We start from the raw sequence: 12,710 nt of genomic DNA on the forward strand, positions 1-12,710 counted from the left end.
CACTAATATGGAGTGTCTTCATAGAATCTAAAGTCAAACTCTGGCTGGGCATGGTGGCTCATGCCTGTAATGCCAGCACTTTGAGAGGCTGAAGTGGGTGGTTCACTTGAGGTCGGGAGTTCAAGACCAGCCTGGCCAACATGGCGAAACCCCGTCTCCACTAAAAATACAAAAATTAGCCCAGCGTGGTGGCATGCACCTGTAATCTCAGCTACTTGGGAGGCTGAGGCATGAGAATCGCTTGAGCCTGGGAGGCAGAGGTTGCAGTGAGCCAAGATGATGCCACTGCACTCTTCCCTGGGCAACAGAGCGAGACTCTGTCTCCAAAAAACAACAACAACAACAACAACAAAATAAAGAAGTCAAACTCACTGAAACAAAAAGTAGAATTGTGATTACTAGGTGCTAGAGAATGGGGACTGGGGTTGGGAGTAATGTCAAATGATATAAACTTGCAGTTATAGTATAAATAAATTCTGGAGTTCTAATGTATAGCATGATGACTATAGTTAATAATATACTGTATTCTTGAAATGTGCTACGAGAGTAGCTCTTAAGTGTTCTCACTATAAAAAGAGGGGGTTAACTATGTGAGATGATGAATACACTACCTTGATTATGGTAATTATTTCACAATGTATACACATTATCAAATCATCACACTGTATATAATTTTTATTTGTCATACAATTTTTATTTGACAATCATACCTAAATAAAGCTGGGGTGGGCAAGCAGTATGAAATCAAACCTAATTTTAAAATGAGCAAAAGATCTGAAAAAATGCTCAACATGAGTTATTATTAGGGAACTGCAAATTAAAACAAGACACTAATGAACAGAATGACTAAAATCCAAAACATTGACAATACCAAATTCTTCTGAGGTTATGGAGCAGTAGGAATTCTGGGAAGAATGCAAAATGGAAGTCACTTTGGAAGACAGCTTGGCAGCTTCTTACAAAACTAAACAGAATCTTACCAACTGTGCTCCTTATTTAGCCAAATGGGCTGAAAATGTATGTCCATACAAAAACCTGAATGTGAATGTTTATAGCAGCCTCGTTCTAACTGCCAAAACTTGGAAGCAAATGTGATTTCTTTTAATAGGTAAATAGATGAACAAACTGTGCTATATCCACACATGGAACGTTACTCAGCAATAAAAAGAGATGAGCTATATCAAGGCACAAAGACATGGAGGAAACTTAAATGTATATTTCTAAGTGAAAGAAGCCAATCTGAAAAGGCTATATATACTATATGATTCCAACTACATATACGATATTCAGGAAATGGTAAAACTATGGAGACTAAAGAGATCAGTAGTTGCCTGGGATTAGGGATGGGAGGGTGCTGGGGGTGCTGAGCGTGCCGAGAGATGGGGAAGAATGGACAGGCAGAGCACAAGGGATTTGTAAAGCAATGAAACTGTTCTGTATGATACTGTAATAGTGGATACACGACACTATGTACTTATTAAAATCCATCAAATATAGAACACAAAGAATGAACTCTAATAAAAACTATGGCACTTCAGTTAAAAATAATGCCTCAATATTGGTTCATCAATTGTAACAAAGGTAAGATACTAAAGCAAGATGTTACTAGGAGAAACTGTGAAGCGGGACGGGATAGATGGGACCTCTGCGCTTTCTGCTCAATTTTTCTATAAAACTAAAACTGCTCCAAAAAATAGTCTATTAATTAAAAAATACTAAGGTAGATAAACTTTTTTTCCTGAATAGAATAGTATCCACTTTTTGAAAATAAGCTATTTTAGTTAAAAAGCAATATTTTTAAAAGTAGACTTTTTTCTTGTTAAAATATATATGCCTATGTCTGAAAAAGCTGGAAGAAGTCAAGAATTATGGTCTGTAAGCCCAGAAATTAAAAGAAAAATCATTTCTCTTTATACTCAGAGATATTTCTGACTTAAATATCAGAGATATTTCTGACAGGTAAAGTACAAATGCCCCAAACAGCTAGAAGTTGACTAACAAATCAAATACAGGATAATAAGACAGCAAAACAAACCAGCTGCGGAAAACTTAAGAACCATTAACTAGAATAGTAGTGACAATCAAATTTAAAACCAAATAAAGTTTAAAAGTTTAGCTGTTTCAATAACTAGTTGCACACAAGGATGGCAAACAATGACTGACACAAGATAACTGGGGAAGTAATCATTTAAAGCTTGCCTGAGACCCAAATATCAATATCCTCAACACTGAGAAAATTTCATAGAACTTTTAACAGAAGAGCAAAATTCTCCAAGCTGCCTCATGCTGAATGCCAAAAAGTAAAATGTTCCCCAAATATAGAAAACTATCAAATCATCAGCTACTGCAGCTGTGACAGAACCCAAATCCCCCAGACATCATTCTGTATTCATAATGATGGGAGGTACTACTAAGAGGGAACACCAAGCTGAAGACACGACCTCTGCCCTCAAAACATGTTCAGTCTCATTGAGATAAATACCAATACAAAATATTATGTGCTAAACTGTGGATTAAATAAACTATAGGTGGAAAGTCATAAAAGATTAGTATGAGCTCCTGTATGTCTGTGTGTTTCAAACCATTCTTTAAGACAAAGGACCAACAGATAAGAATAAATGCCCCTGCATATTCGATAAACATTAAATATTCACTACATGCAGAAAAATGAACCTGGACCCATATTTTTCACCATATGTAAAAATTAAGTCAAGATGGATTAAAAACTTAAATGTAAGACTTGAAACTATAAAAATCCTAGAAGAAAACCTAGGAAAAATTCTTCTGGACATTGGCCTAGGCAAAGGATTTATGACTAAGACCTCAAAACAGATGCAACAAAAACAAAAATAGACACATGAGACTTCATTAAACTAAAAAGCTCAGCAGAGCAAAAGAAACAGCAGAGTAAACAGGCCATCTACAGAATGGGAGAAAACATATGGAAATTATACATGCAACAAAAGACTAATATCCAGAGTCTACATGGAACTTTAACAAATCAAGAAAAAAACAAGTAACTCCATTAAAAGGTGGGCAAAGGATATGAACAGACATTTCTCAAAAGAAGACATACAAGCAGCCAACAAACATATGAAAAAATGTCCAACGTAACTAATCATCAGAGAAATGCAAATTAAAATCACAATGAGATACCATCTAACACCAATCAGAACAGCTTTTATTAAAAAGTCAAAAAACAACACTGGATGTGAGAAAGAGGAATGCTTATACACTGTTGGTAAGAAGGTAAAAAGAAAATGTGGTACATATATACCATAGAATACTATGCAGCCATAAAAAGATGAAATCATGTCTTTTGCAGCAACATGGAAAGAGCTGGAGGTCACTACCCTAAATGAACTCAGAAAGTCAAATACCACATCATCTCCCTTCTAAGTGGGACATAAATGATGGGTACCTGTGGACATAAAGATGGAATTAATAGACACTGGGGATTCAAAAGGGGAAGGGTTGGAGAAAGATGAGGGCTGAAAAATTATCGATTGGGTACAACATTCACTATCTGGGTGATGAGTACACTAGAAGCACAAACCTCACCATTACACACCACAACCACGTAACAAACCTGCACATGTACTTCCTGAATCTAAAATAAAATAAAATAAATAAGTAACAAAAATAAAACCACAATGAAATAAACCCAATAAATCCAATAAATAAATAAATATTCACAGTGTGACTCAGGCACTACTGTAATTACAGGAGACACAGCAATGAAAAGCAAAGACAACATTCCTGTTCTCAAGGAGCATATATTCTAATGGAGAAATGAGAACATCAACATGTAAACAAATAAACATTATGAATAGTGGTAACTGCTACAAAGGCAATAAAATGGAACCCTATGAAAGTGCGGGGTGAAAAGGGGATAGAAGACCCTTACAAAGCGGTATCTGAGCTGAGATCTGAATGCCATGAAGGCACCAGCCACGGGAAAGACTGTGGGAAGGGAACCCTTCCTCACAATAGCAAGCTACGGGCAAAAACATCCCTGGGCTCTTCCCTCCAGCCCCTGCCCTCAACCTAGTGCTGTCCCCGGTGCAGTGTGGCCCCACTGACACATGACCCAGTTAGTCTGGAACTCGTGTCTCCCAAGGCTCATTCTAAACCTTTATTTGGTTACCAAATTACTGAAGCTTGAGAAATTCAAAATGTATGCTAAAGTGCTTTCCAGCATCTATGGACAGATGATCTTAGAAGTTTTATGAAAGAGTAGCACTTAAGTTCTAAATAACTTATTATGTTTAAATGGATTCATCAATTTTATGTCTAAATCTTCTGTTCAATACTGTACCTGTGTTTGACGTATTTATGAGAAGGCAAAGAAAACCTATAACCTGTCCCTTCCCTTTAACAAATATTTGTGCTGTGTCCCAGCTGATTTCTTCTCTTTCTTTCTCCTTTTTACCCCAATTTAACACTAATGATAATCTGTGTGGTCTTTTAGCTTACTTTCTCAACTTAATTTCTTGAGCGCTTAAGCAGAATGATCTCATTCTGAAGTGCTCATTGCTGCGGGTATTTTAGGGACACCTGAGGAAGCCCAAGCCCCTGTTTGTGATTAATTTGTTTAGTTAAATCTTCAAAGAAATTTGATGTTAAATGCTATATGACTAGTTAAACAACAAAGATCTATTTACATCATGCTTATCTAACTTTGAACAACTATCCCAAGTAATAAAAACTCAAGGGACCACGAGTTCAACATTTTATTCAAGAAATACATTGTATAATATTGCAAGAAGTGACTTAGAAAATCGAAAGCCACAACTGCTCAGAAAGCTTTTTCTTTCTTTCTTTCTTTCTTTTTTGCATACCAAAGAACTTCTTTTTACCAAAGGCCAACTGAATAAACTGTATGTCCAATGGTACTGATCTCATACCATCGAGAAAAGTATTTCATATTAGGAAATTGCTCCATATATGGGTAATTAGAAAATTTTGTGACAATCAGTCTCAAATATATTCTTCATTTCTGTTGCAAACTGAAGCCAAAGAGAATTCAAGTTTTTCATGAAGACTGAAAATGAAACCATGAACCTGTCAGGTCAGCACTTTAGTTGCTGTGAAATGATGGCACACGCTATGCCGGGCACTCAGCAACACTGGGCTGTGCAGCTTTCACACTCACATCTGCTCTTCTGTATCTCATCAGGCCAAGAGTCCAGATCACTAGATGCGTTACGATTTGTTTTAAATAACTGATGACCCTCAATCTTGTCCCTACTGATAAAATGCATGTGCTTTAGCATAGGGACTATGTGATATTTTGGGGCTGTTCTTAGTATTCAAAATCACACATTCCAAAGTTCCTACCATCTAGAAAGGAAAGCATGACATGATTATTTTTCCAGCCTGGGAGTCAGGAGATAAGGGCCCTGGGTTGCCCCAGTTAGTTGTGTGACTTTGGAGGAAGTCACAACTCTGGACCTCAGTTTCTTTATCTGCAAACGGGAAGAATCTACTACAATTGTACCTCTGTATCCAAGCATTCCACACCCTCTAATTCAACCAGCCATGAATTGCAAAGATTCTTTAAAAAAAAATGTAAAAAATAAAAAGTAATGCAAATAAAAACACAGTATAACAACGATTTACACTGTATTAGGTAGTGTAAGTGATCTAGAGGTGATTTAAAGTATTCCAGAGGATGTAAGTAGGTTATATGCAAATACCACACCATTTACAAGAGGGTCTTGAGCATTTGCAGATTTTGCTATCTGTGAAGGGGTGGGAGATGTCCTGGAATCAATCCTCTGCGGCTACTGAGGGGCAACTGTAAGTTTCTTTATTCGCAGAAACATAAAATGACAAGAGCCAGAAGCACTGCAAAGAGTACTGAGATAAGCATCACCCCATGACACAAATGAGGAAACAAGCTCATGGAGGCCAGTGATTTTCACAAAATCACATGTGAGTGGTCAGCAGAGCTGAAACTGGGGCCCACATCTCCAGGTCACTGCTATTCAATCAGCCAGGCATTATTCTCTTGGATACACTTCCTGTTTCAATATTCCCTATTCACACACTTAGAATACAGAGGAGCCTCAGAACGACAGTAAGGGGTCCCCTTATCTGAGGGAGATACATTCCAAGACCCCTGGTCAATGCCTGAAACCAGATAGTACCCAACTCTACATACACTATGTTTTTTCAATCTGATAACCAAGATAGCTACTAATCAATAGAAACTGTCCATCAATGCAATAAACTGCTCTGGAATACTTCCAAATGTTCTGGAAAATGCTTTCTCATGTCTTCATGGTGTACACAGGTGGCAGTCTGATTACATACAAGCACCTGTTACATAAAAGCACCGAGATGCATTTAGAAAAGAGCACCCTGCCTGTGATGTAGAACATGGACTAGAAACAGGCAAGAATGGATGCCAGGGGACTATAGTAAGAAGCCACTAGATTATAATGGCCAAAGATAACGATGAGTCAGAAAGTGGGAAAAGAGGAGACGGAGAGAAGTAGACAAATTTCAGAGATATTTGGGAAGTGAAATCCTAAGGCTTAGTAACAGATTGGATTTGAAGAATGTGAAGGAGAGAGGTGTTATCAAGGATGACTCCTGGTTTTCTGACTCACAACCAGATGGATGGATTACCTCAGGTCTAGTATTACCTGAGATTGGTAATACCAGAAGAGCGCTAGGTTTGAGAGGAGATTGGTTTTTTTCATCTTCCCCCCAACAAATTCAGTTTTAAACATGCCGAGTTTGAGGTGCCACAGAGATAGCCAAGAAGAGATGTCAAGGTGCTGTGCACATGAGGTTGCAGATCGAAGATATTTGGGCCAGAAGTATGAATCTTTCACCTGTCTACACGTGGTCACTGAAGCTGCATGAAGTGGGTCACCTGGGGAAAGTGCACAGCATGTGAAAAGGAACAGACATGTGGCTGAGTCCATAACCCACCAGTTAATGGTTATGAGGAGGAGAATGATTATGCAAAAGAGACAAGGAGACCAGAGAAGCCAAAAGAAAACCAGAAAGCACCAAGTTTCAGAAAGCAAATGAAGGGAGCATTTGGTCTACTGAGGTCAGGGAAGGAGGCAGAAAAGGGCTGGTGTATCAACTTCCATCTAGTTAACTTTGGTGAGAAGTCTTTAGTGGAATGATGGGACCAGAAGCCAGAATGAAGTGAATTTAAGAGTGAAGGGAGAGAAAGGAAAGACAACCCATAAGCATTTGGCTGTGAGATAGAACAGAGTGAGGGGCTTTAACTGGAGGTTGGAGGGTCCAGTAGAAGAAACCAAAACAGGAGTGTGTATGAAAGCCAATGGGAAGCAGTGTGGAGAGGGTGGGAATAACAGGTCCTGAGAAGGGAGAGGGCACCAGATCCAAGCATGGGAGGCAGACCTCCGCAGGAAGGAAAGACCCCTACTGCGGTCCCGAACTACCTGTCAGGAACCGGATGGCACAGCAGGAGGAGCGCAGGGTGTATTTACAGCCACTCTGTTTCGGAGCTCCGCCTCCGTCAGATCAGTGGTGGCACTAGATTCTCACAGGAGCGTGGACCCTACTGTGAACTGCACATGCAAGGGGTCTAGGTTAGGCACTCCTTATGAGAACCTAATGCCGAATGATCTGTCATTGTCTCCCACCACCCCCAGATGGGACTGTCTAGTTGCAAGAAAACAAGCTCAGGGCTCCCACTGATTCTACGTTATGGTGAGTTGTATAATTATTTCATTATGTATTACAATGTAATAATTATAGAAATAAAGTGCACAATAAATGTAATGTGCTTGAATCATCCCAAAACCATCCCCTGCACCCCTGGTCCATGGAAAAATTGTCTTCCAAAAGTGTCAAAAAGGTTGGGGACCGCTGCCCTACACAACAGGTTAACGATGGGAGTGAGAACAGGTACAAACGCAAGAATGAGGTTGTTGTCAGCAAGATGAAGGAGGTGCCACTTGATGGCCTCTTTTTTCTGTAAAACAGATGAAGTCATATGTGAGACAGAAGGATGTCATTTCCACAGCACACCTAGGTAAGTGGGTTTAAGTTATCCCTGTTAGCCTACAATCTCTCTCCTACTAACAGTAACTTACATCCTAATTCATCTACTGATTGTCAACCCTCTCTAAGAGGTTACTTTCTCTTTTCTTTTTTTTTTTTTTTGATGGGGTCTCACTCTGTTGCCCAGGCTGAAGTGCAGTGCTGCAATCCTGGCTCACTGCAGCCTTGACCTCCACAGGCTCAGGTAATCCTCCCATCTCAGCCTCCCAAGTAGCTGGGACTACAGGTATGTGCCACCGCGCCTGGCTAATTTTTTAATATTTTGTAGAAATGCACTCTATGTTGCTCAGTGTGTATACTTTTATTAAGCTGACAAAGTCAACAGCATCATGCCACCACCACCTTTGACCCCTCAAGTGATTTGCTGATCTGCCACTCGTGCTTTTTGATCATTTACGTAATATCTTTCACAAACTATCCCCTCCTGTATTTCTCAGATCTCATAAAAACCACTGAAATAACTTTTTAAGTAGCCTCCTGCCACCAGTCAGTTCCAACTGCAACATATATGATCATGCCATTTAACCTGACTATATATGATCCTGCTTTTAACCTGACTATAACTCCACAACGAATACTGCATCAAGGGCAAATTCGTCAGTGTAGTATACAAGGCCCAATGCAACTTGCAATCAATCCCATCCCATCTAACTTTCTACTTTCCCAGTCTGTTTCCTGGCCATCCTTCCACATGCTAGCCACTGTGGACTAAGTGCTGTTTCTTGGCACACATGTCCTTCCTATCTACCATGCTAGAGAGCTAAAAAACGTATCTCACTTATCTCTATACCTTCATGTCTAGACTGCTGCCTGGCACATAGCAGGTGGTCATGGAATGCCCACTGATTAAACAACTGCTATGATCTATGGCAACCTAAACACAGTTTCCCATCAACTGACTGGATTTCCAAGCAGTCTCAAATCTCCCAACGCAAATGTCATATCCCAACCTTCTCACACGCACAAAACCTATCCAATTACAAAATGTGTTGAATGAGACACAAACACAGAAATGTATCCTGGACAAGTGTTCCAACCATCCTTTCTGCCATGGAAGTGTAACTTATATATAGTTACATGTGTTTAAGGAAACACAAATTGCAAATAACCTTTATCTTCAAGCTCCACCTAAAAAATCAACAACATTTTACACAGAACAGCTGTTCTATGTATTTTCTTCTATGTATGTTGTCACTTTTATAAGCACTATAAAATGTACGGCATATTCATAGAGCCATGAAATATGCAATTGCTGGCATTCCAGCCACCCTCCCCCATCCTGTTTGCACTCTAAGTTCTATTTTAGAACTTACATTTCTGTGATTTCACTTACTGAAGCTGCATATACCAAAGGCATTCTGTCAACTCAAGAGTGGGAAAGGTGGTGGGGTTAGTGGGTCAGAGAAGATGCTGGTGTTGCACCTTAAGAAATCAAGAGATGGACAAGTTGAGATTATTCTGTACTCCGAGATTCTTGACGTCAACAACGCCCCTGATCTCTGTGTGTGGCCTTTCCTCTTCCAGGGCACCTCTCCCCAGCATGTACCCTTAGCTATTTCTTTCCACCCTCATTTCAGGGTAGCTCTTATCCAGTGGGCGAAACAAAGGGTTTCTAGATCAATGAGTTGATTCTGTACATTCTTTCAAACATCCTAATGAAGTTACACCTTTTAGTACAGTGGTCTAATAGGAATATCACTTACAAGAATAAGGTACATTATTCCTGGGTATAGATAAGTCCTACATATTAAAAATGATATGGTCACACTGGAGAAGATACAGATATACTTAAAAAAAAAAAAAAACAGAGCTTTGGAGATGTAATCTGAATGCAAATATTATCAAAAAGAGACAGGCTAATCCAGAAAAATAGAAAACATTTTAAGTCACCAAGAAAGGCGGAGTAAGAGATTTCAATTCACTTGCTCAAAACTGTAGGTATCTACTAACAAGCTAAAACTTTTCGCTTTTTAACACTGAAAGCAGCTACTAAACGGTGTCAAAACTCCTAGTCCTCAGAAAATTAAATATAAACATTTTTTGAATGGTTTAAGTGCAGACCCAGAGGGTTACACCAAATAGATAGGCAAAGCTCCTCCTAGCTCTCACTCAAAGCCTGGCCATTTTCAAGGTTGTGCCTGATGAACTTTATCATCAGTGAAGTGTTTTCAGTTTATATTTATTTTCTCTAAGTTTACGACCTACAACTACCAACTTCTTCAAATGCATCATGTACAAAGAAGTAAAGCAACTTTTTTAAAGAGTAATGGTTTGCTTTGTCGTACTGCAAGTCAGTAAGAATGTTCTAAGCTTCTAAAGATCCCATTCCGGAAGCTTTAGCTGAATGTTAAGCAAAACTTCAGGTTAAGTTCTTTTTCTTTCCAACCGAGTCCCTAGGAAAGTACGTGGGCTCAGAGATTTATTCAACACACACTTAATGAGCTCCAAGACCCCGGTCAACAAGCTTCTTTCCGACAAAGGGATTGGCAACCTGACTGCACTGCATGGTAACAGGAACGGGTAACAGAGGCTTTGACATTCAGCTCAAAACCACTTGCCCAGAACTTTCAGACCTTTTCATGTAACATGCACGATTTTACAGAAGTGCTTTCTCCAGGCTGCACCTGCCAAACCTGAGGCCAAAAGACTCGTTGCGAAGTGCAGCGACGTCTCGGAGGAGGACCAGATACTGAGCGTGCGCGGGTAGGAGCAGCAGCCCGAAGAGAGGGCCCTAGAGGGCACAGGGCAGAGGCACCCCCATGGCCCGGCTTCGGGGAGCGGAGGCCGCGCGCACCTTCATGAACTCGTCCTTGTCGAAGCAGAGCGTGTCCGGCCCCTTGGGCAGGTTCATCCTACTTTTCTCCATCCCGCCGGCCACCGCCTCTCAGTGCCAAGATCCAAGCGAGAAAACGCAGGAGACTGCGCAGAAGGACTCGGCGGCCGCGGCCGCGGCCACCGCCAGTTTCCACGGCACAGGGGGGTCCGCTTCCGCCAACATGGCAGCGCCCGCTCCGCGGCCAATGAACGACGGCACCGCAAGCCGGCCTGCGCCTGGCTCTGGCCAAGAGGGCCACGGGGGCCGCCGCTGCTGCGCCGGCTAGGCCGTGCTGCCCTCATGCGGCGGAGGGCGGCACTGCAGCCTCGCGCGGGCCCCTGCGAGGCTGCCCACCTCCCTAGGAGGCGTGGCTGAGCTGCAGGGGTGGGTCAAAAGGGGTGAGCGGGTCTCCCTCCCAGCCTACCGTTTCTACTCCAGTGCCTTCTCCCCTGAGATTGCTCCGCTTCGTTATGCATGGCCAGAAGTTGGCCCTTTGGTTCTCAGGCCCGTTTTCCAGGTTGGACGTATCACTGGTCGCATTCTTCACCTCCCTGTGCGAGGTCACTGCTGCTGGTGGGCGCTGACGCCTCTATGGAGACCCCTGCCCTTAGCCTCTGCACCCACAGAGAAGTGTAGCGTCTCCTCCACTGGGCTCCATTACTGGGAACTCATAGAGAAGAATGTGGTCAGCTAGGCAGCTTTGGGTCCTCTGAGCCGCTCCCTGCTCAACCTCGGGCTCCGTTCCAGGTGGGCGGTCTCTGAGCCCAACTTTGGGTCTTCAAGGGGCTTAAAGGAGTGCCTCGCTGTCTGATTAAACAAAGCAGACAAATACATGTGCATGCATATTTATTTTTAATTTCAACCAGGAATGGACAAATTTTTGTGTTGTGGCCAGTACTGGTGCAACCAAACCAATTTCTCAGACTGTCTTCCTCCTCCTCCCCCTACCCACCCCAATTTTATTCTGAGATGTTCTTCCTTTTTCTCCTCCCTTGCTTTTTTCTCCTCTTGTCCCTTCCGCTAGCTGTAAATACCGTGGTCAAATGATGATGATTCATTTTTCTTCTTTTCTCCTTGACATTCTGATGACTCAAACCACAAACCTCACTTCACACTCTTCATTCTGCAAACCTTCCCTTCCTGCTTCTGTTGAGGAATCTAGGCCTCTCCTCCCAATTTTTCTCCTTGGAGATAAGATTAACGCCATGATGGCCCATAAAAAGGAATGGGACAGCAGAGGAGAAGACCTCACCATGAGACTTTGTATTTCAAGTATCTCAACTGGAAAACTGGTCACTTAAAAAAAAAAAAAATGTGGGCATAGAATCCAAAACGCTCTACTCCCTGGCACTGGACCTAGCAGGCCCTGTTGAAGAGCCTATTTCCTGCCAGTGGCTAGAGAACAGATGAACAGGATGAGAGCTGGAAGCTAGCTGGAGGATCAAACTATTCTGCTAGAGGACCAACTGGGAAAAGTGCATCCTAAGTCCTGTTATGTTTGTTTGACTGGAGGAAATGACAACCTCATTTTCTGTTTAATTTTTTGTTTTCTCTTGTTATGAAAATTTTCAAACACACAGAAGTTTAGAGAGTGCAAGAACCTCACCCTAGGTATTTAGCACCTCACTTCAACCATCATCAACCTGTCTCCTCTGCCCCTCCCCACCCACTGCATCAAGACCTTGTTGAGATATATATATATATACATACGTGTATATATATATATATATTTTTTAGATGGAGTTTTACTCTTGTTGTCCAGGCTGGAGTGCAATGGCATCATCTCTGCTCACTGCAACCCCCACCTCCCAGGTTCAAGCGATTCTTCGGCCTCAGCCTC

General features: G+C 41.6%; 1 protein-coding gene across 2 annotated transcripts in view; it reads right to left on the reverse strand.

Annotated features, from left to right (window-relative positions):
* COG2 (component of oligomeric golgi complex 2) overlaps positions 1-11,078 on the reverse strand; it is a 52,275-nt gene extending 41,197 nt beyond the window's left edge. Inside the window, exons 1-2 of one of the 2 annotated variants that reach the window (XM_033195681.1) lie at positions 10,850-11,063; positions 9,369-9,477 (exon numbers count right to left, since the gene is read on the reverse strand). Coding sequence is in view for 1 of the 2 variants with exons in the window: in XM_033195680.1 (XP_033051571.1) it covers positions 10,850-10,921 (72 nt within the window). In the remaining variant the exon portion in view is untranslated. Of the gene's footprint in view, positions 1-9,368; positions 9,478-10,849 lie in introns of both variants that reach the window. The other variant, XM_033195680.1, reaches the window with a different exon arrangement.
* Positions 11,079-12,710: the final 1,632 nt, after the last annotated feature.

Source organism: Trachypithecus francoisi, unplaced genomic scaffold, assembly GCF_009764315.1.
Source record: "Trachypithecus francoisi isolate TF-2019V2 unplaced genomic scaffold, Tfra_2.0 Lachesis_group5, whole genome shotgun sequence".
NCBI lineage: Eukaryota > Metazoa > Chordata > Mammalia > Primates > Cercopithecidae > Trachypithecus > Trachypithecus francoisi.